Source organism: Primulina eburnea, chromosome 11, assembly GCF_022965805.1.
Source record: "Primulina eburnea isolate SZY01 chromosome 11, ASM2296580v1, whole genome shotgun sequence".
In the NCBI taxonomy this organism is placed as follows: Eukaryota; Viridiplantae; Streptophyta; class Magnoliopsida; order Lamiales; family Gesneriaceae; genus Primulina; species Primulina eburnea.
Window position 1 is genome coordinate 23,974,496 of NC_133111.1, and position 22,650 is coordinate 23,997,145.

The 22,650-nt window shown below is 41.3% G+C and overlaps 1 protein-coding gene across 1 annotated transcript in view; it reads right to left on the minus strand.

The window, feature by feature from the left end:
- The window catches only part of LOC140804649 (histone-lysine N-methyltransferase ASHH2-like), a 42,022-nt gene extending 19,636 nt beyond the window's left edge, over nucleotides 1-22,386 (minus strand). Inside the window, exons 1-5 of the mRNA XM_073160729.1 lie at nucleotides 22,141-22,386; nucleotides 11,484-13,098; nucleotides 11,023-11,230; nucleotides 10,001-10,158; nucleotides 9,803-9,882 (exon numbers count right to left, since the gene is read on the minus strand). Of these exons, the coding sequence (XP_073016830.1) occupies nucleotides 9,803-9,882; nucleotides 10,001-10,158; nucleotides 11,023-11,230; nucleotides 11,484-13,098; nucleotides 22,141-22,206 (2,127 nt within the window). The 5' untranslated portion in view covers nucleotides 22,207-22,386. The remainder of the gene's footprint in view (nucleotides 1-9,802; nucleotides 9,883-10,000; nucleotides 10,159-11,022; nucleotides 11,231-11,483; nucleotides 13,099-22,140) is intronic.
- Nucleotides 22,387-22,650: the final 264 nt, after the last annotated feature.

Sequence of the window (22,650 nt, forward strand, 5' to 3'; positions counted from 1 at the left end):
CCTTAGTTCCGTCAGAGGCATCACGATTGGAGGAGATTTTCTCCGAGTCAGAAATAAGGAATGCAGTTTTCGATTGTGATGGAAATAAAGCTCCGGGGCCGGATGGTTATACAATGGCATTCTACCAAAAAAACTGGGATACTTTGAAGTCGGATCTCATGAAAGTTTTCGCTGAGTTTTACGAGGATGGAATTATCAACGGAATCACGAATGAAACATATATTTGCCTAATACCAAAGAAAAGAGAAGCTATGAGGATTAAAGATTTCAGACCCATTAGCTTAATCACGAGCTTGTACAAAATTTTGGCAAAAGTATTGGCAAATAGATTGAAGACGGTGATGAGCACCACAATTGCGCAAAACCAATGCGCTTTCGTCAAAGGAAGACAGATAACGGACTGTTGTCTAATTGCAAACGAAGTTGTGGAGGAGCATCGAAGGAAAAAGAAAGAAGGATGGGTTTTGAAAGTGGATTTGGAAAAGGCCTATGACAATGTCGATTGGAGATATCTAGATTTCGTGCTTCTTAAAAAAGGTTTCGGGCAAAGGTGGAGGAAGTGGATTAAAGGATGCATTTCAAATGTCTCCTTCTCGGTCTTCATTAATGGAAGACCTAGGGGGAAGTTTAGAGGGGAAAGAGGACTTAGACAAGGAGACCCATTGTCTCCTTTTCTTTTCAATCTCGTGATCGATGGTTTAGGCAGAATGATAGATAGGGCCAAGATAGACAACAGCTTGAGAGGTCTTGTAGTTGGAAGAGACAAAATCGAAATTTCTCATATCCAATTCGCGGACGACACACTCTTTCTGGTACAATCAGCTTCACATTTAAGGGAAGCAGTTGGTCTGCTGAATTTGTTTTGTCAGCAATCGGGACTGAAAATCAATCTTGAAAAATCATCGGTGCTAGGAATTAATATATCAGAAAATGAGGTTGACGATATGGCGAGTGAACTTGGATGCAAGCAAGAACAATGGCCGATAAGGTACTTGGGGGCACCTTTGGGAGGGAACCCTTCGAAATCTGAATTTTGGGAACCCGTTGTCTCAAAAATGGTCAAAAAACTTGCAAACTGGAAGAAGTCTTTCCTTTCAAGAGGAGGGCGTTTGACATTGATTAAATCTGTGCTTAGCGCAATGCCGACTTATTTCATGTCTCTTTTTATGATACCCTCTCGAGTCGCAAACAATATGGAAAAAATAATGAGAAACTTCTTGTGGGATGGAGCGGATGGGGAGAAGCATTGTCATGTGGTTGGTTGGAAACAAGTGTGCAAGCCTCTGCAGAGAGGCGGACTTGGTTTGGCAAATATAAGGTTCAGGAACTTGGCTTTATTAGGAAAATGGTGGTGGCGTGGGGCCGTCGAAGATAAGCCTTTGTGGAAAACAGTTGTGGGCAGCATATATGGTTTCCAGCTCAATGGGTTTGATTTGAACATTGCTAAGAACTCTACCTACAAAAGCCCTTGGAAGTTCATCTCCCGTGCTCACTCGACTTGTCACCAGTTAATAGGGTCGGTGCTTAAGGGGGGGAATTTACTGCGTTTCTGGGAGGATAGGTGGGTGGGTTTGGTATCGTTTCGAGAGTGTTTTCCCCGTCTGTTCCGTCTTTAATCTTTAGTTAACAAACCTATCAACCATTTTTTCACAACTCTCGAGTCTCAGGGTGATCCTAATTTTCAGTGGGATCTTAGGTTTAGAAGGGATTTAAACAATTCCGAGTTGGAGGAATTCAGTACTCTCTTAGGTGTCTTAGACTCTGTTAGATTGTGTGTGGGTTCCGCAGATGTCAGGGTTTGGTTAGGTGATCCTTCTGGAGTCTTCTCCGTCTCTTTTCTTTATGATTCACTCACTCAGGGCAACTCTTCTGGTGTCTTCCCCTTTCATTCTAATATTTGAAAAGTACCGATACCACTAAAGGTTAAGGTGTTCTCTTGGATTGTGGCTTTGGGGAAATTGCAGACATGTGACGTCATGCAGAAGCGGATGCCGGGTTTCGTTGTGTCCCCCAATTGGTGCACCTTATGCAAGAAAAGCGAGGAAACTCAAGAACATATTCTGATGCATTGCTCATTCACGAGTAAAATCTGGTTTCAAGTTATGCAACATTTGGGGTTCGAGTGGGTTTTTCCTCAGCGTCCGCAAGACATGTTTATCATCGAGCCGGGATTTTTAAAAGGAAAGAATTTGTCCAATTTCTGGTACCTACTCGTGCATTGTATTTTCTGGTCTATTTGGATGGAGCGTAATAGCAGAATTTTCAGGGAACTACTTGGGAAGAGCTATGGGAAACTATCAGATTCAGAGTGGCTACTTGGACAGTAATCTTACCTCAGTTTCAACATCTTTCATTATCAGATTTAGTCCGGGACTGGAATTTCGTGTCTAGTTAGCATTTAAGACAAGACGAGATAATAGGATTTTTGTAGTCACTGATTAATTACTATGATCTGATGTTTGTGGGTTTCTCACCCACTGTAATTGTATCAATCTTTATTATTAATAAAATAATAAATAGTTTCTGATCAAAAAAAAAGAATTATTTCCATTCCAAGCTAACAAAGCAGTATGGTGGCCCTCCGACTCTTCCGAGTATGCATACTACCTAAAATTGAAGAAAGGCTTCTTTGACAATGGGGTGACTTTGAATTTCGAGGCATGGAATCCGGATATCAATTCTTATTCAGCGGACACGGTGGACAAATGTTGCAACAGCTGGATTCGGATCTCCGGATTACCATGGAATCTATGGTCGAAAGAAAACTTCATATGTCTTGGGGATCAGTGCGGGGGTTTGATCGACACCAGCGCGGAAATATTACAACGTACAGATTTAGGGGCCGCAAAGATCAAGGTGAAAGGCACGGAAGGAGGGTTTGTTTGCACAAGGATGAAAATTCAGTTGAAGGGGGAGACTTTAGAGATTCGTATTCGGGTAGATTCCTTTGATCTAACAGCTTACGAGAAGTACGGAAGACAATCATACGCACAAGTGGTGATTAATGGAACAAAGACCATGGCGGGGTGGGGTAACTCAAATTTGCTACGGAAACAACTCGAAATTAAAGAACTCAGCAGCGACCTTAATGAAGGGAAGATTGATCCATTGGTTAATGAGCATCCAGTTGCAACAACGGAAGAAGGGAGGCTGGGAGGTGGGTCTGGAAATAGAAGGGTGAGGATGGACGAAGGGCGGGGGAATAAGTACTTGAAAAAACGATTACAGGCTCAGCAGAAAAGAGTGTGTCGTCAACACCTACTTCGGGGGGAAAGGCAATCAAAATTCTGAGGAAGATCAGACCAAAGGAAGTAACAAATTTTAGCAGCTCACATGTTAAATCATTGAATAATATACGAGCCGAGGAGCAAGATACGAGGGTTGATAAAGAGAGTGACAAGTCACAAATGCCTTCATATGGGAAAATGTACACTCGAAGACGGAACAAAGACAATCCAGAATTTAAAGATGCAATTGACAAAGGCGGATTGCCAAGTGCAGATTTCTTGAATATTGAGGAAGCTAGCAAGATGGGAGAAATAGAATTGGATGACAAAGAAGATTGTTTCCTCAATGAATCACAAGATGACTTTCTGGAGGTAGAATCCGAATCATCCGACACAGCCAGCTTTGTTTCTGAAAATTCATGACTCGGGTCACACAGAAGGAGTGCTAGGCGATATTGAGGGGCTGTTTTCATCAGCTTATGATCCGCCAGCTAAAACCGAGCCACTTCTTCCACATGAAGATGCGAAAATTTCAGCGGGACGGGTATTTTCTGGATTCCAATCATCAATTCTTAATCATTCCTTGAAACTTCATTCCATTTTTCAAGCTTCTTTTTCTGTCCTCGGGCTGTCTAGTGGTCTTTTAGGTGGAGGGTTTTTGAGGGTAGAATAGAAGTCGAGTATCGAGGGAGAGATTTTTAAAGGGACTTCGAGGGCAGACAGTTTGGTCACCGACAGTGAGGTTCAGGGAAGGATTTCGGAAGTGAATTGTTGGGGAGGTGTTGAGAAATCTTCTGGTCTGTTGAATAGAGAATTACAAAAATTGAGTTTTGGGGTTAATTACGAAAGAGGTTCGACATCGAAGGGTCCTAAAAAGTTATTATGAAAATTTGCTCTTGGAATATTAGGAAAAGGGGTGCAGCAAGAAAGCGAGAACTAGTACGAACTGTCATTCGAAATGAGAAACCGGATATCGTTGTAATCCTAGAAACCACGCAACAAATGGTAGACAGAAGATTCGTTGCAAGCTTGTGGAAATCTAGATTCGTGGATTGGGTCTGTCTACCATCAATTGGGAGATCTGGAGGTATTTTAGTGATGTGGGACCCTAGAGTCGTGGGGGTGAGTGACAATTTGATCAGGGATTTTTGGGTGTCAACTGAGATAGAAGGAAGTGATCAGATCAAGTGGTGGTTCTCAGCCATATATGGACAGGTTCGATCAAGACAGAGAGAATTATTTTGGGATAAAATAGCATGATTGCATTCTATCTGTGGAGACAATTGGTGCTTGGGAGGTGACTTTAATGTGGTCAGAAATCTGGGAGAAAAGTTGAACAACCTTTCTAATACCATGAGTATTTCATTTTGATATGTTGATAGGGGAGTTGAGATTACATAAGCCGCCATTGTTGAATGCAAAGTACACGTGGTCGAATTTCAGGGCTAAACCGACATGTTGCCGACTTGATAGATATTTCATTTCAAAGGGTTGGATGGACATTTTTCCAAACTACAGACAAACGGTACTACCCAGAATCACATCGGATCGTTGCCCAGTCTTGCTTGATACCGTTAAGTTGAGGTGGGGTCCGGCTCCGTTCAATTTGAGAATACTTGGCTAGCACATCGTAATTTCAGGGATTTGGTTATGTTGTGGTGGAATCATGGGGTAAAACGGGGGTGGGAAGGATATAAGTTCATGACGAAACTCAAAGCAATGAAAGTCGGAGTTTCTAAATGGAACGAGGAGGTTTTTGGATATGTGGGCGTTAGATACACGGAGGTGATTAATAGGATTAATTGGTTGGATGAGTTGGAGGCTGGGGGATCTTGGTCTGAAAATCTACTAGAGGACAGAAAGAAATTGAGGTCGGAACTAGAAGGGTTGGCGTTTACAAAATTGCAAATGGACGGTCAAAAAGCGAAAGTGAAATGGCTGCGAGAAGGTGATCAGAACTCAAAATTTTCCATGCATTACTCAATAATCGTAGGAACATATCAATTATAGAAAAAGTGGAGTTGGATGACGGGTCTGTGGTGACGAAAGAGAAACAGATCGAGGAAAACATTGTCCGTTTTTATAAGCACCTCTACAGGAAATCTGACAGGGAGGGTGGTGGTTTCGACGGATTGGAATGGAGTCCCTCAGCTACGACTGAAGCAGAGGAGTTGGAGATTCCATTTTGTGAGGATGAGATTAAAAAGGCTGTGTTTGAATGCGATGGGAACAAAGCGCCAGGGCCAGATAGGTTTACAATGGCATTCTTTCAAAATAACTGGGATACGGTCAAAGCCGATTTATTTAAGGTGCTTGCTGAATTTTTTGATGGTGGCATTGTTAATGCCATTACTAATGAAACCTATATTTGCCTCATCCCAAAGAAAAAAGATGCAACCAGGGTTAAAGATTTTCGACCAATCAGCTTGAAAACGAGTTTGTATAAGATTTTGGCTAAGGTCCTGGCGAACGGATTGAAAAATGTTTGCCCATATGATTGCAGAGAGTCAGTGTGCTTTTATTAAAGGAAGAAAAATTTTGGATTGCTGCTTGATAGAGAATGAGATAGTAGAGGAATATCGTAGGAAAAAAAAAAGGGATAGGTGTTTAAGGTTGACTTACGACAATGTTAATTGGAGATTTTTGGATTTCGTGATGCAAAAAAAAAAGGTTTGGGACAAGATGGAGGTCGTGGATTAATGGTTGTGTCTCGAATGTTTCTTTCTCCATATTCATCAACGATAGACCTCGGGGAAAAATCCAGGGGGAAAGAGGCATTCGACAAGGGGATCCACTATCCACTTTCCTCTTTAACCTTGTAATTGATGGTCTGGGGAGGTTGGTCGATAGGGCCAAGACGGTGAATGAGATAAGAGGTTTGGTAGTAGGGAGAGAAAAGTTCTAAATTTCACATATCCAATTCGCAGATGACACACTGTTTTTCGTACAGACCGAAAGACATCTAATGACACTATTGGAAATTCTCAATATCTTTAGTCTAAAATCGGGATTGAAAATTGATTTTGAAAAAAGTGTGGTCTTGGGATTAAATATATTAGAAGATGAAGTTGAGGGTATGGCACTAGCGACTAGGTGCAAAAGAGAGAATTGGCCAATCAAGTACCTTGGAGCTCCGTTGGGAGGTGATCCTAAAGCTGCTGAATTTTGGGAACCCTTGTTATCGAAAATGTCGAGGAAACTTGCGAGCTAGATGAAATCGTTTCTTTCAAGGGGAGGTCGGCTTATGTTGATTAAGATTGTCTTAAGTGCGATGCCGACCTACTACATGTCTCTTTTCAGAGTGCCAATTAGGGTGGCGAAAAAAATGGAAAAATTGATGAGGGATTTCTTGTGGGACAGAAAAGATGGGGAGACACATTGCCATTTAGTTGGGTGGAAACAAGTTTGTAAGCCAAAGGATAGGGGAGGATTGGGGTTGGGGAATATTTGCTTGACGAACAAAGCACTTCTTGGGAAATGGTGGCGGAGATGCTCGTTGGAAAATGATTCATTCTGGAAAAAAGTTTCTAAATGGAACAAGGAGGTTTTTGGATATGTGGGCGTTAGATATACACGTAGGTGATTAATAGGATTAATTGGTTGGATGAGTTGGAGGCTGGGGGATCTTGGTCTGAAAATCTACTAGAGGACAGAAAGAAATTGAGGTCGGAACTAGAAGTGTTGGCGTTTACAAAATTGCAAATGGACGGTCAAAAAGCGAAAGTGAAATGGCTGCGAGAAGGTGATCAGAACTCAAAATTTTCCATGCATTACTCAATAATCGTAGGAACATATCAATTATAGAAAAAGTGGAGTTGGATGACGGGTCTGTGGTGACGAAAGAGAAACAGATCGAGGAAAACATTGTCCGTTTTTACAAGCACCTCTACAGGAAATCTGACAGGGAGGGTGGTGGTTTCGACGGATTGGAATGGAGTCCCTCAGCTACGACTGAAGCAGAGGAGTTGGAGATTCCGTTTTGTGAGGATGAGATTAAAAAGGCTGTGTTTGAATGCGATGGGAACAAAGCGCCAGGGCCAGATAGGTTTACAATGGCATTCTTTCAAAATAACTGGGATACGGTCAAAGCCGATTTATTTAAGGTGCTTGCTGAATTTTTTGATGGTGGCATTGTTAATGCCATTACTAATGAAACCTATATCTGCCGTATCCCAAAGAAAAAAGATGCAACCAGGGTTAAAGATTTTCGAACAATCAGCTTGACAACGAGTTTGTATAAGATTTTGGCTAAGGTCCTGGCGAACAGATTGAAAAAGGTTTGCCCATACGATTGCAGAGAGTCAGTGTGCTTTTATTAAGGGAAGAAAAATTTTGGATTGCTGCCTGATAGAGAATGAGATAGTAGAGGAATATCGTCGGAAAAAAAAAAGGGATAGGTGTTTAAGGTTGACTTACGACAATGTTGATTGGAGATTTTTGGATTTCGTGATGCAAAAAAAAAGGTTTGGGACAAGATGGAGGTCGTGGATTAATGGTTGTGTCTCGAATGTTTCTTTCTCCATATTCATCAACGATAGACCTCGGGGAAAAATCCAGGGGGAAAGAGGCATTTGACAAGGGGATCCACTATCCACTTTCCTCTTTAACCTTGTAATTGATGGTCTGGGGAGGTTGGTCGATAGGGCCAAGACGGTGAATGAGATAAGACGATTGGTAGTAGGGAGAGAAAAAATCGAAATTTCACATATCCAATTCGCAGATGACACACTGTTTTTCGTACAGACCGAAAGACATCTAATGACACTATTGGAAATTCTCAATATCTTTAGTCTAAAATCGGGATTGAAAATCGATTTGGAAAAAAGTGTGGTCTTGGGATTAAATGTTTTAGAAGATGAAGTTGAGGGTATGGCACTAGCGACTGGGTGCAAAAGAGAGAATTGGCCAATCAAGTACCTTGGAGCTCCGTTGGGAGGTGATCCTAAAGCTGCTGAATTTTGGGAACCCGTGTTATCGAAAATGTCGAGGAAACTTGCGAGCTGGAAGAAATCGTATCTTTCAAGGGGAGGTCGGCTTATGTTGATTAAGATTGTCTTAAGTGCGATGCCGTCCTACTACATGTCTCTTTTCAGAGTGCCAATTAGGGTGGCGAAAAAAATGGAAAAATCGATGAGGGATTTCTTGTGGGACAGAAAAGATGGGGAGACACATTGCCATTTAGTTGGGTGGAAACAAGTTTGTAAGCCAAAGGATAGGGGAGGATTGGGGTTGGGAAATATTTGCTTGACGAACAAAGCACTTCTTGGGAAATGGTGGCGGAGATGCTCGTTGGAAAATGATTCATTCTGGAAAAAAGTTGTCAAGAGTACTTATGGTCTACATGATAACGGTTGGGATGTGAGGTTGGCAAGGAACACAACTTTTAAAAGCCCTTAGAAATTTATCTCTCGGTCATACTCGACTGTTCTTCTATTGATTAAGGCGGTTTTAAAAAGGGGGAATATAATTCGGTTTTGAGAACACATTTTTTTTTTGGGGGGTGGGGGGAGGGGTATTTCAGGAGAGCTTTAAATGAGGTAGAATTAGCAGAATTCATTGATCTTTTAGGGGTCTTGGACACGGTTAGTTGCAGAGGGGTACTGATGATGTTAGGGTATGGCTGGGGACTCGTCGGGGTTGTTTTCTTTTCGGTCATTCTACACTTCTTTTTTCCCGGTTTCAGTTTTTCCTTTGTTTCCGTATGATAAGAATATTTGGAAGATACCGGTCCCGTACAAGGTTCAAGTCTTCTCCTGGATAGTGGCGTTGAGGAAACTCCCAACTTGCGACTCATTGCAAAAAAGGTGGTCAAGCTGCGCATTATGTACACAATGGTGTAGTTTATGCCGGAAACATGAAGAGAACCAGGACCATCTTCTGTTGCACTGTTAGTTCTCGCGTGAAATCTAGGACAAGAGTATTGCAAGAGATGTGTTTCGAATGGACCTTTCCAAGAAAGACCTGGAACTTATTTATCATGGAGACGGTTTTCACCAACGGCGGAAGGAATAAAAGCTTTTGGTTTATGGTTGTCCACGCCCTCTTTTGGTCGCTTTGGTTGGAGAGGAACAGTAGAGTATTTTTGGATTCGGCAGAGTCTTTGGATGAAGTATGGGCAAAAGATAAAATTCCGTGTCGCGACTTGGACAACAGTGTTGCCGGAGTTTAATCATTTACTTGTTGCAGATTTATTTAAGGGTTGGAAGTTTGTTTTCTGCTGATTTTACTTTAGAGTCTATATTTTCATTATGTAATCTTCTTCTTAGGATTATTATCCTTTGTAATCCATCTTCTTATTTTAATATAATTTAGCTTCGTATAAAAAAAACAGTTGTATGAGTGAGAAGTGTTAGCATTAAGCTTTTTTTGTATAGAGTTACCATCTTGGTCTTGTCAGCCATGAGGAAACTGAAATTGTAGTTAATTACGTACATCAAATGAATTCGATTAAGATAAACACAAAATTCATATTAATGAAGACAATAAATTCAATTATAAAAGAAAATCATAGAATAGAAGTCATATTAATTCAAATTTTAAGCAAATAGTGAAATTGAACTAAGCTAAGTATTCACCTCGTCCACAGATTGAGTTTTGCGGCTTCGGTGTAGAAACAAGTTTGACTTAACAAGTGACCAAGATGACTGTTGAGAAACTGAAAAACATATAAAACAACATTCATGTCCCAAGCAAAGCATGTCAATCAAGAAATACTTGTGAAATTCAAGTAAGCCAGTATATAAATGTTGCCATATCATCAGGTGAAAGAATACCATTTGATTGGTTTTGATTAGAGTTAAGGGAAGTATCACAACCATCTTCCTCACAAGAAGCATCGGATATTTCCAGCTCAACATTGATTTCTGCATTTGATTTCTCTTGAGGAACTAAGCAATCAGCAAAATCTTTATCTGTGTTGTCTTTGCAGGTCCTTTAGCAGGAAAAAATGACAATGTATTAGTTACCACCAAATTCAATCATCAAAAGGCATATACTAGTGCATCACAGCAAGTCATGTTGCACAATGCTTTATTTCATGATGATTAACGCTCAAGTGTGGTGGTCCTCGATGTTTTAAAACTAACTGTATTCAGTACCTTGAGTTACTTCTAAGCATGTGAATTTTATTTTTAGCTTCTGGCAAGTATGGAAGCAGACCAATTTATTCAATGAGATCAACCTTCTATCGACCAACATTATGCTAGCATCTAGCATCCATCATCTTTTTAACATCAATCCTACTCAACAATAGAATAAAAGAACTATATTTCAAAATCCTATAATATTTGAGCTTTAGTATTAGAGCCACTTTTTAAGGCAATTGGCTCGGTTTTCAACCACTTCCAGCTTGGAAACTTTATTTTTAAAATTAATAGTTTCTTTTGTGAGGTGATATTTTTCTTATGTGATGTTAGAAAAATTGAGAAAATGTTTATTACAAACGTGTACAAAGATATTTTTAATTTGGTAAAAATTATGAAACAAATTAAATGTCTCAGAAACATTAAGAATATGCAGTTTAGCAAAACACATTTTCAAGAAAAAAATTGGTCAAAAACAACTCTTGGAGCATCAGATTGGGAAGTATCAAAAAAGAACCAAACACCATTTCAATTGGTATCAGCTTAAACGACTGGTGAGTTAGCTAAATAAATATCTGAAAATTGTTAGGTAGAGAAAAAAATCAAATTCAATCAATGCATAATATAAATGTTCCTGCGTGTGAATGGACAATAGAAAATAAATTGTTGAAATCACTCTTTGAAAACCAACAGTAGCGTTCATTATGACTTACCATTCACAGTTAGTTTCTTCAATTTGATCTGCAAGTGTAGCCGGAATTCGACGCCACTTTTCGCAATCATCACAAAGCACCCAAGCATTCTTCATTGGAACATATTGTTCCCTTACCTCACCCACTGAAAAAGGCAAGCTGTCTATTGGCCCACATGAACCTTTGTTTATGGATCCAGTTTCTCCAAAATCAGCTGATACTCGATTTCCTACAAGTTAAAGATTGCATCAAATATAAATGAGACAGGAGGACTGAAGGCAATGCTAAATGTCCTAATATGTACTACCGACTACGTGTGTTTATATACACACACATATATAAGGGGATATTCTTTTTCAGAGATTATTATGGAGAGAGGAGATTTTCTTAAATATACATCAAAATAAGCGAACTTAAACAACTGCATGCATTCAGATGACTTTTCACCAGAATAAGAATTCAGCTACGATCACTTTTCTCACCAGGTTTAGGCTTATGACCGGTCTTGTTTTGAATTCCTTTTTTTTTCGAGACTTTATCTTTTTGGCCAAGTAAATCCAAAATTCTGAATGTGCTCTTGCTCCTTCCATTTGCGCTAGAAAACTTGTGCAAACTTTGCCCATCAGCAGATGGAAGCAATGTGTCGCAGACATGTAAATTAGATGGCTCAATTCTAGATGAAGGATTCTTTTCGGTCAAGCAAGGTTTTGAAAATGAAACAACAGACGCCTCGTTACATGAAGTGGCATAACTCACTTCATGTTCTAGTACAGCTGCTGCAGGCATGTCAGCATTTAATTTTTCATCCTTAGGGAACTTATCGTTCTTTTTTCCTTTCTTAGATTTGCTTTGCCATACTTTTAAACGTGAAAAATCTTCAACAGAAACACAATCATTTGACACAACTGAACTACCTTCCATATTCGATATAACCTTTCGAGAGAGTAGACAATCAGGTTCCGAGTTTATGACTTCTGAATCAGGCGAGGTTCCAGGATCCAAACTCCTGTTCTCAATAGAAGCTTCCAACCGATGAACCTCCAATTGGTTAACAATTAGTTGTTGATCCTTTGAAGTACTTAAGCTTGACTTTTCAACAGTGTCCCGGACATCAAATTTCGTTCTCGAAACAGAACCATCAGATGACATCATGTCCTCTAACTTTCTTGTTGGCGATACCATATCTCGAGGCACTTCTTTCTCCAACCTGATTTCCGGAGCATTAAATTTTTTAGTAACATTCACCAAGCTGCAGATTTGATTGCCAAATTTAATTTTCAAAGAGAAAGGACCAGGTGGAGGAGTGCCAGGCTTTCCTATTGATTTTTTACCTTTCTGGTTGCTCATAGATTTCCTAATCCCTTGGCCACCTGTTACTCTTCTCGGTTTTCTTTCTTTATTAATATTTAGCTCAAGACCACTGTTTTCGTTAAAATCTGGTAAGATATTCCCCGTAAATCCCCAACCGGAAGATCTAGATCGCGTGGCCAACAAACTTCTTTTTCTTCTTGAAATTTGCAATGAGGTAAAATTCAATACTCTTCTTTTGTTCGATTTCCTCTTGTAATTTCTAGGTGGTTTAAGAGTATCATTGTTCATATCTGATTTAGCGTTGTGTGCGCTCCTCCGAGAAGATGTGTATACAATTAGAGGATGGTCTTGTTTGCAGGTCTCGTCACTTTGGACCACAGCCTCAGTTTCACCATCCCTTTCTGTAGATGGTTCAGCGATATTTGCGGAATCAGAAGGATATAAATTACTATCACATTTCCCATTGTCAAGTCTCTGCCCAAGCTGGTCAGCATTTCCAATGGAATCAAAAGCTTCAGTTTCAATGGTATATTTCGCTGCATCAGCCATTTTCTCAGGACTATCAGAAAAACTGATGGCATCGAAAGCCGGAAGAAGAAGATCGGCACCTGAAGCATCTGGTTTAACCATGCTCACGGATGATTCATCAGTTCTCACGTAGGAGGATTCATTATGTACCGTAGAAACGGATAATTTTGCAACAACTATATCAAGTTCGATCACAGATGACTTCTCCTTGATGTCACCAATGCTTTTACCAGACAATGTCTCGTTAAACATATTACCCTGTACAACAATATTTACATACGACAAGAAACCTTGATGTGCATTTCGTTACAGACTCTTTACCATAGATTGACAGCATAAATAATTTTAAACAATTATACGAACAAATGATTGTTGAAAAAAATACTTTAACCAAATGATTTCAATATATAAATAATGAAGAACTTACGAACCGATTCAGAAATTTTCAAGAAACAAAAAAGATGAATTAATAACTACTTGTTGCTTGGTCACATGCATGGGTGTGTAAAACACATTTTTATATTATGATGATTTCCAATAATAGTCGAAAAACTGAAATTGGCATATGGTTTCAGGGTTAAAAAACAATATCATATCACTCCAAGCTATTGAAACAGAAACCCCAGACTGCATATTTTATTTAGTACAATTTGTATATCAGCACATCATTCTCTATCAATATGAATTTATAATTAGTTGATATTGGACATTAATGTGGCTGAAAAAAAAACAAAATGGTAAAGTACTCCCTATAAATACAAAATAAATCTAAAACAAACAAAATACATGCCAATAATGAAGAGACACAAATTTGGCCACAAATTAACAGAGTAAATAATCAACCAAAGTGTAACGGAAAACATGTGCATAATTCACAATCTTTTGGTATCACCTTAAAATTTCTCATTGTCCTTGTATGCATCAAACCACATCAGAGCATATTGATTAATTTATATATGAGAAGCTTAGGTTCAAGCTATAAATATTTTGTGTATAATTAATTGGATGAAGTAGACGATTTTTTATAAAATAAAACTTCGACAATGAGGGAAGAAAATATAGTTTTGACAGAAGTGTAATTATATATTAAGATCGATTAAAATAGTTAAGATGCGTTAAAACCTTTCACCAGTGTACACCCAAAAAAAAAGAAGAATAACATAATGGGAATGAATAAGTTCACCGTACTGCAATGCAAAGAAGTCTATCTACATAAAGGAATTGATTTAAAATAATTAGGAGTGAACATAGAAACGAAGCAGCATTACTAACAGTATTTGTTAAAAGGAAACTGGACCAGATCAAAGCATGAATTTAGTGGTAAGATCAACAAAAAAGGATGGTAAACTAATAATGAATAATGAAAAGTAACTACAAAACAGAGACAATAAACCGATTAGTGGTGGTAAGGAAAACAAATGCACATCATAGGACAAAAACTTACAACAAAACTATATCAATTCCACCAAATTTTGCCTTTGCAACCTCAATGATAATTGACAACAAAGGAACCAAAATTGTCAAAAGTATGAAAGAAGAATAAATTTGTTTCCACCGTGTAATTAGCAGATCAGACAACAAAGCATTGAATAAAGGCAATGAAATATATAAAGTGGCACAACAGAATGAAAAGAAGTTAATCTGCCCAAATTACATACAAGACTTCCAGAACCCTAAAAAGGTGAAAACCACTTAAAATCACAAAAGACCGGTAGTTCTTACCTTTATGTCTTCTCCTCTTCACTATCATAGAGGCAAAAATTTCCAAATAATATGAGAAAATAAGCTAATTCTGAAAAAAGTGCAAAAGAATTTACTTAAGAAAAACTACGGCATAACGTATAAAGAAATCAAGATGTCACCCCATGACTTTCTCACAATCTCCATTGTTCTTTATAATATTTTTCCATGCTTTAACCACAATCTAAATGCAAACTGAAAAATAAAAAAAATTCCTGGTACGATAAATATGCAAAAATAATGGGTCATTAAAATATACATGTCTCCGCACCAATTTATTTTAATTGGAAGGAGTTTGACTCTTTAAATTTGGTCAAAGTGAGTTGACTTAAAGGGCAAAATGGTCTTTACATATGTTTGTTAAAATAAAATAAAAAAATAACATCACATGTTCACCCAATCCAAATTCAAACCATGTGTTTGTCCCTAACACAACATTTTACCACTACACTATATCATGTTTGATTGAATATTTGCGTAAATAATTAAATACATATTATATCTGGGTCGAGCTTTTTCACATTTGGGTCGAGTAGGTTGAGTTTTTCATATTTTGGATGATTTTTTCATATTTGTTTTGACCTTTTCACATTTTGGTCAACATTTTCTCATTTGGATCGAGTTGTTCTTATTTGGGTCCAGCTTTTCACATATGAGTCAATGTTTTCATATTTGGATCGAGTTTTACACATTTAAGGTGAAGTTTGGGGTGGAGTTTTATGTCTGAGTTGAGTTTGAGGTGGAGTTTTTATTTTTTATCTGGGTCGAGTTTTTTCATGTTTAGGTTGAGTGGGTCGAGTTTTTCATTTCTGGGTTGATTTTTTCATATTTGGGTCGACTTTTTCACATTTTGGTCAACATTTTCACATTTCGGTCGAGTTTTACACATTTAAGGTGAAGTTTGGATTGGAGTTTTACGTCTGAGTTGAGTTTGTGATTTGAGTTTGAGGTGGAGTTTTTACTTTTATTAATGTAAGTTTTTATTTTTATGAACAAAATAGTAAAATTAGGATCACTGTCTTTTTTCGATGAGAACTTTATTGACTCCCAATTACCTCGTCTCCCCCCAAAAATAATCACTCAGCACAACTTGTTTTAGAGAAATTTAAAGGTTGAAAATTTGTTCATATGCCTTGATACCCCAGGGGGTGATACCCCAGGGATGAACCCATCAAGATCCGGCCCAAACTCCCGGCCCATCTCTGAGGCCCACAGGTGACTGGCCCATGACAAGCCCAGGTATTCTCCTATAAATACCAGGTTTGAGCGTATGATAATGAATTCAATATTGTTTTCAGCAGCACCCTTAGCTGCTCCCCCCATATATCCTCAGTCACTGACTTGAGCGTCGGAGGGGCTACGCCAGGACACCCTCCTGGCCCCCTCTTAACGGTCTTTTTCTTGATTTCAGGCTCAGGGTCATCTTAAAGCCCACGTCTGAACTAGTGACGCTCGTTGGGATCGGACTCTAGATTTCCCGTGAGTATCACTTGGCGCCGTCTGTGGGAAGTTTGAGTTAAGACGTAGATATGGTAGGTAAGAGAGGGAGTGGAAGAGCTACCTCAGCATCATCACGTCCTCGGAGAGGACCTGAACCATCTCGTGCTGAGACAATACAGGAACAGCCGCATCTTGATACGAGACAGGAACAACCTCGTCAAGAGACAAGAACCGAGCAGCCCCTTCACGAGACAAGGGTCGAGCAACCCCGTCCCAATGAGATTGTGGGGAACTTGACCCTAGAACAGTTGGGTCAATTTATCACCCGAATAGTGGATGAGGCCATGAAGAGGAATCAAGAGTCTATGTTTGCGGAAGATCAGACCGCTCGCCAGGAGCGAGAGGAGAATGTGGAGGGAAGTCAGAGTAGGGTGGAGGAGACGCGACCCCGCCCAAGTGAGGAGAATCCGGAGATGGAAGAGATGTGGAGGGAAATACGGACGCTGAGGCAGCAATTGGGAAACAGAGATGCAGCCCCCAAGAAAGGAAGTCCTTTTTCCCTCGCCATTTTGGAAGAGGGGCTTCCTCCAAATTTCCGACAGTCAAACGTTGGAGAATATGATGGACATACGGACCCCGAAGAACACTTGGGGAGGTTTGAGAACACAGCTCTGTTGCATCAGTATTCAGATGGAGTCAAGTGCAGAGTGTTTCTGGGCACTTTGGTGAGGTCAGCCCAGCAATGGTTTAATTCCTTGCCGCCCAACTCCATACGCTATTTTGAGGATTTCTCAGCTGCTTTCTTGCACCGATTCGCTAGTAGCAAAAGGCACCAAAGAAACTACTTGAGTTTGTTTGTAATGAAACAGCAAGAGGGTGAAACTTTACGGGAGTTTGTCCAGCGCTTCAACAGCGTAGCGTTGGAAATACCAGCGGTCACTCCTGACATCATGATAAGTGCCTTTACCCAGGGACTTAGAGGAGGGGAGTTTTTCAAGTCGCTGGTCAAGAAGCCTCCGTCGAGCTATGATGATCTGTTGGCTCGAGCTGAGAAATATATAAATCTTGAAGATGCCCAGCGGCATAAGAGAATGGAGCAGCGACCTGGGAGGAGTGGAGTTGAGGGAGCGGAGAGAGGAGGAAGGAAGAGGGGCGCAGGGGAAAGAGAGGAGATTAAAGCTAGGGACAGAAGACAATTCTCATCACATGTTCCTCTGGATAGGAGTCGTGACGAGGTGACGGAGGTGAGGGAGCCCGAGGAGAGCTGGGAGAAGTCGCGAAGGGCTAAGAGCAGTGCTAGATTGCCTTCGCGGGATAGACGAGAAGGATCCTCATCCAGGAGTCGACAGAGGTCTCGCTCGTCTCCTAGACGTGGTCAAGGCCCTCCATGGATAAATCAGAGGGTCGGGGAGCAGAGAGGGGAAGGTCGAGGTCAAGATGTTCCTCAGGGACCCGTCGAACCGAGGGGGGGAATGAATGAGGATAACCACCCTACGAGAGGAATGATTCATATGATCTCGGGGGGTGCTACTGATGGAAACTCTGGGTAAAGCTCTAAAAGAGGCCTGAGAACGCTTACCACCTTAGAGAATATCTTTACTTCATTTTTGATGTATTTCGTTCCTGAATTTGTCTTACGTTATCAGTTGAAATTTAATAAAGCCAAGTTCTTATATTAAGTTCGTGGATGTTGTTGTATGGTGATGATGAAATGAATTAAATTTTCCTGCTAAGGCATCGCCTAGCAGAGGAGCAGAGTGGAGGAGAAGAATGAAATTATATTTTTCCTGCTAAGGCATTGCCTAGCAGAGGAGCAGAATGTAGGGGGAGAGTTAAATTTTATTTTTCCTGCTAAGACATCGTCTAGCAGAGGAGCAGAGTCGGCGATGAGAAAAATTTATTTTCCTGCTAAGGTATCACCTAGCAGAGGAGTTAGAGGGTGGAGGTGTTGAAATTTTATTTTTCCTGCTAAGGCATCGCCTAGCAGAGGAGCAGAGTGGAGGAGAAGAATTTTATTTTCCTGCTAAGGCATCGCCTAGCAGAGGAGCAGAGTGGAGGAGAAGAATGAAATTATATTTTTCCTGCTAAGGCATTGCCTAGCAGAGGAGCAGAATGTAGGGGGAGAGTTAAATTTTATTTTTCCTGCTAAGACATCGTCTAGCAGAGGAGCAGAGTCGGCGATGAGAAAAATTTATTTTCCTGCTAAGGTATCACCTAGCAGAGGAGTTAGAGGGTGGAGGTGTTGAAATTTTATTTTTCCTGCTAAGATATCACCTAGCAGAGGAGTTAGAGGGTGGAGGTGTTGAAATTTTATTTTTCCTGCTAATGCATCGCCTAGCAGAGGAGCAGAGTGGAGGAGAAGAATTTTATTTTCCTGCTAAGGCATCGCCTAGCAGAGGAGCAGAGTGGAGGAGAAGAATGAAATTATATTTTTCCTGCTAAGGCATTGCCTAGCAGAGGAGCAGAATGTAGGGGGAGAGTTAAATTTTATTTTTCCTGCTAAGACATCGTCTAGCAGAGGAGCAGAGTCGGCGATGAGAAAAATTTATTTTCCTGCTAAGGTATCACCTAGCAGAGGAGTTAGAGGGTGGAGGTGTTGAAATTTTATTTTTCCTGCTAAGATATCACCTAGCAGAGGAGTTAGAGGGTGGAGGTGTTGAAATTTTATTTTTCCTACTAATGCATCGCCTAGCAGAGGAGCAGAGTGGAGGAGAAGAATTTTATTTTCCTGCTAAGGCATCGCCTAGCAGAGGAGCACAGTGGAGGAGAAGAATGAAATTATATTTTTCCTGCTAAGGCATTGCCTAGCAGAGGAGCAGAATGTAGGGGGAGAGTTAAATTTTATTTTTCCTGCTAAGACATCGTCTAGCAGAGGAGCAGAGTCGGCGATGAGAAAAATTTATTTTCCTGCTAAGGTATCACCTAGCAGAGGAGTTAGAGGGTGGAGGTGTTGAAATTTTATTTTTCCTGCTAAGGCATCGCCTAGCACAGGAGCAGAGTGGAGGAGAAGAATTTTATTTTCCTGCTAAGGCATCGCCTAGCAGAGGAGCAGAGTGGAGGAGAAGAATGAAATTATATTTTTCCTGCTAAGGCATTGCCTAGCAGAGGAGCAGAGTGTAGGGGGAGAATTAAATTTTATTTTTCCTGCTAAGACATCGTCTAGCAGAGAAGCAGAGTCGGCGATGAGAAAAATTTTATTTTCCTGCTAAGGTATCACCTAGCAGAGGAGTTAGAGGGTGGAGGTGTTGAAATTTTATTTTTCCTGCTAAGGCATCGCCTAGCAGAGGAGCAGAGTGGAGGAGAAGAATTTTATTTTCCTGCTGAGGCATCGCCTAGCAGAGGAGTTAGAGGGTGAATGTGTTGATTTTTATTTTCCTGCTAAGGTGCTACCTGGCAGAGGAGTTAGAATGTGGTGGGTTGAATTTTTATTTTCCTGCTAAGGTGTTACCTAGCAGAGGAGTTAGAGTGTGGTGGGGTTGAAATTTTATTTTCCTGCTAAGGTGTTACCTAGCAGAGGAGTTAGAGGGTGAATGTGTTGATTTTTATTTTCCTGCTAAGGTGCTACCTGGCAGAGGAGTTAGAATGTGGTGGGTTGAATTTTTATTTTCCTGCTAAGGTGTTACCTAGCAGAGGAGTTAGAGTGTGGTGGGGTTGAAATTTTATTTTCCTGCTAAGGTGTTACCTAGCAGAGGAGTTAGAGGGTGAATGTGTTGATTTTTATTTTCCTGCTAAGGTGCTACCTGGCAGAGGAGTTAGAATGTGGTGGGTTGAATTTTTATTTTCCTGCTAAGGTGTTACCTAGCAGAGGAGTTAGAGTGTGGTGGGGTTGAAATTTTATTTTCCTGCTAAGGTGTTACCTAGCAGAGGAGTTAGAGGGTGAATGTGTTGATTTTTATTTTCCTGCTAAGGTGCTACCTAGCAGAGGAGTTAGAATGTGGTGGGTTGAATTTTTATTTTCCTGCTAAGGTGTTACCTAGCAGAGGAGTTAGAGTATGGTGGGGTTGAAATTTTATTTTCCTGCTAAGGTGTGACCTAGCAGAGGAGTTAGAGGGTGGAAGTGCTGAATTTTTATTTGCCTGCTAAGGTATCACCTAGCAGAGGAGTTAGAGGGTGAACGTGTTAAATTTTATTTTCCTCCTAAGGTACTACCTGGCAGAGGAGTTAGAATGTGGTGTGGTTGAATTTTTATTTTCCTGCTAAGGTGTTTCCTACCAGAAGAGTTAGAGTGTGGTGGGGTTGAAATTTTATTTTCCTGCTAAGGTGTCACCTAGCAGAGGAGTTAGAGAGTGAGTATGTTGATTTTTATTTTCCTGCTAAAATATCACCTAGCAGAGGAGTTAGAGGGTGGAGATTTTATTTGCCCTAGCGGGTTGATAATATCAGATATAAACTCGGAAGAAACCATAAATGTGAATGCAGAATACTCAAAGCAATAAAATCGCAAGGATGGCGCGCTCGTGCGGGGCGAGGGACGCACCGGGCGAGCTGCTATGCGCGCAGTGGACGAGCTGGGGGCGAGGGCGAGCTTCCGTGGGCGAGCTGCTACTGGCGCACCGGGCGAGCTGCTGTACGCGCAGTGGGCGAGCTGGGGGGCGAGGACGAGGGCGAGCTACCGTGGGCGAGCTGCTGGCGGGCCGGGCGAGCGTGCGGCGAGGCACTCTCGGCGAGCTGAGGGCTAGGGCGAGCTGCTGCCGGGCGAGCGTGTGGCGAGGCGCGCTCGGCGAGCTGGGGCGAGGGGCGAGCGAGGGGCGAGCTGGCGAAGGGCGAGGCGAGCTTGTGTCTGTTGGCGAGCTTGTGTCGATGGGCGAGCGTGTCGGCTGGGGCGAGGGGCGAGCTGGGCGAGAGGCGAGCGGGCGAAGGGCGAGGCGAGCTGGGTGAGGGGCGAGCTGGCGAAGGGCGAGGCGAGCTTATGTCGGTTGGCGAGCTTGTGTCGATGGGCGAGCGTGTCGGCAGGGGTCGGGCGAGCGGCTGTGCGAGCGCTCGAACGAGCTTATGGCAGGGGGGCGCTAGGCGAGCGTTGCTCGGGCGTTGGGCGAGCGTGGCGGAGGCGCGCGGACGTTGGGCAAGGGCGAGATGAAGGTGTGGCGCGGGTGCGAGAGGGCTGGGTGGTTGGGCGAGGGCGTGAGGGCTAGGTGATGCGAGTGTATGTGGGAGCGTGCGGTTACCAGGTGATGGAGAGCTGGTGAATGAATTGCAGAAGAGTCGATCCCCGCGACCTGACCGGGCAGGTCGATCCCCGTAATCGCGGTGAACATCATTCGTCAACGGCAAACAAAATTAATTTTTCTGACACGGTCCGTCCTCATCGTCAAGAAACCAAGAACAACACAATTAATCGAACTTTGAACCTACGATTCAGTTCGACTCGGGAGGGGGAGACTGGTGATACCCCAGGGGGTGATACCCCAGGGATGAACCCATCAAGATCCGGCCCAAACTCCCGGCCCATCTCTGAGGCCCACAGGTGACTGGCCCATGACAAGCCCAGGTATTCTCCTATAAATACCAGGTTTGAGCGTATGATAATGAATTCAATATTGTTTTCAGCAGCACCCTTAGCTGCTCCCCCCATATATCCTCAGTCACTGACTTGAGCGTCGGAGGGGCTACGCCAGGACACCCTCCTGGCCCCCTCTTAACGGTCTTTTTCTTGATTTCAGGCTCAGGGTCATCTTAAAGCCCACGTCTGAACTAGTGACGCTCGTTGGGATCGGACTCTAGATTTCCCGTGAGTATCATGCCTTATTGTGAAGAAAATATGCAAATGGACGGTATGCATCGGCACTGCAACTACTTAATTAATGAGATTCTCAAACTACTTCAACAGTGATCCCTTTTACTTTTCCATCTCTGACATCCCAAAATAAACTAAAATCATTGAAAAAGAGGATGGGCAGGGCAAGAGGTATGTTACGAAGACGGGTTAAAACACAAAATTTATCATTGAGATAGCAAATTAAATATCCACTGCAAAACCCAGAAACTAAATTAAACATCATTGAATCAAAATAATTCACCCCATCAAACCAAAGACCTGCGCTAGTAAAAGTAGGAAATTAATATCACAATGTTCGTTGAAATCAAAACTCGGGAAGAAACAAAGAAAAAGCGAAAAATTACCTCTACGATTCCAAGGCCATTGAATACGAAGTCTCTGCGAATGATTTCTCCTTCAATTTCGTCCATTTTCTCCTTCGAGACGGAATCTTCCGCCAAAATTATTTCAATTGAAGCGGGGGAAGGGGCGACGAAAGCAATGGGGGTGAAGATTTCGAGGGAAACGGAGGCGTGGCGAGAGGGAAACTGCTGCCCACGAAGAAGAGGAAGAAGAATAAGAGGGAGAATGGAGAACTTGTTTTTAAGAGGGAGAATGGAGAACTTGTTTTAGCCACGCTAAGAGATCCAATCAAATAGAAGTAGGGTTAACTTTGCGAAAGATTTGGGTCAGAGACCACATAATTTTCATTTAAATTATACCTCTTAATCATTAAACTATTAAGTTAAATAATAAAAAATTAATATATACATTTCTGTTATGAAAAATAAAAAATTATGATAAAGAAATAAAAATATCAAACTTTCAAAATTATCAAACTATACACTTTATAATATTTTTCTCTCAACTCAATT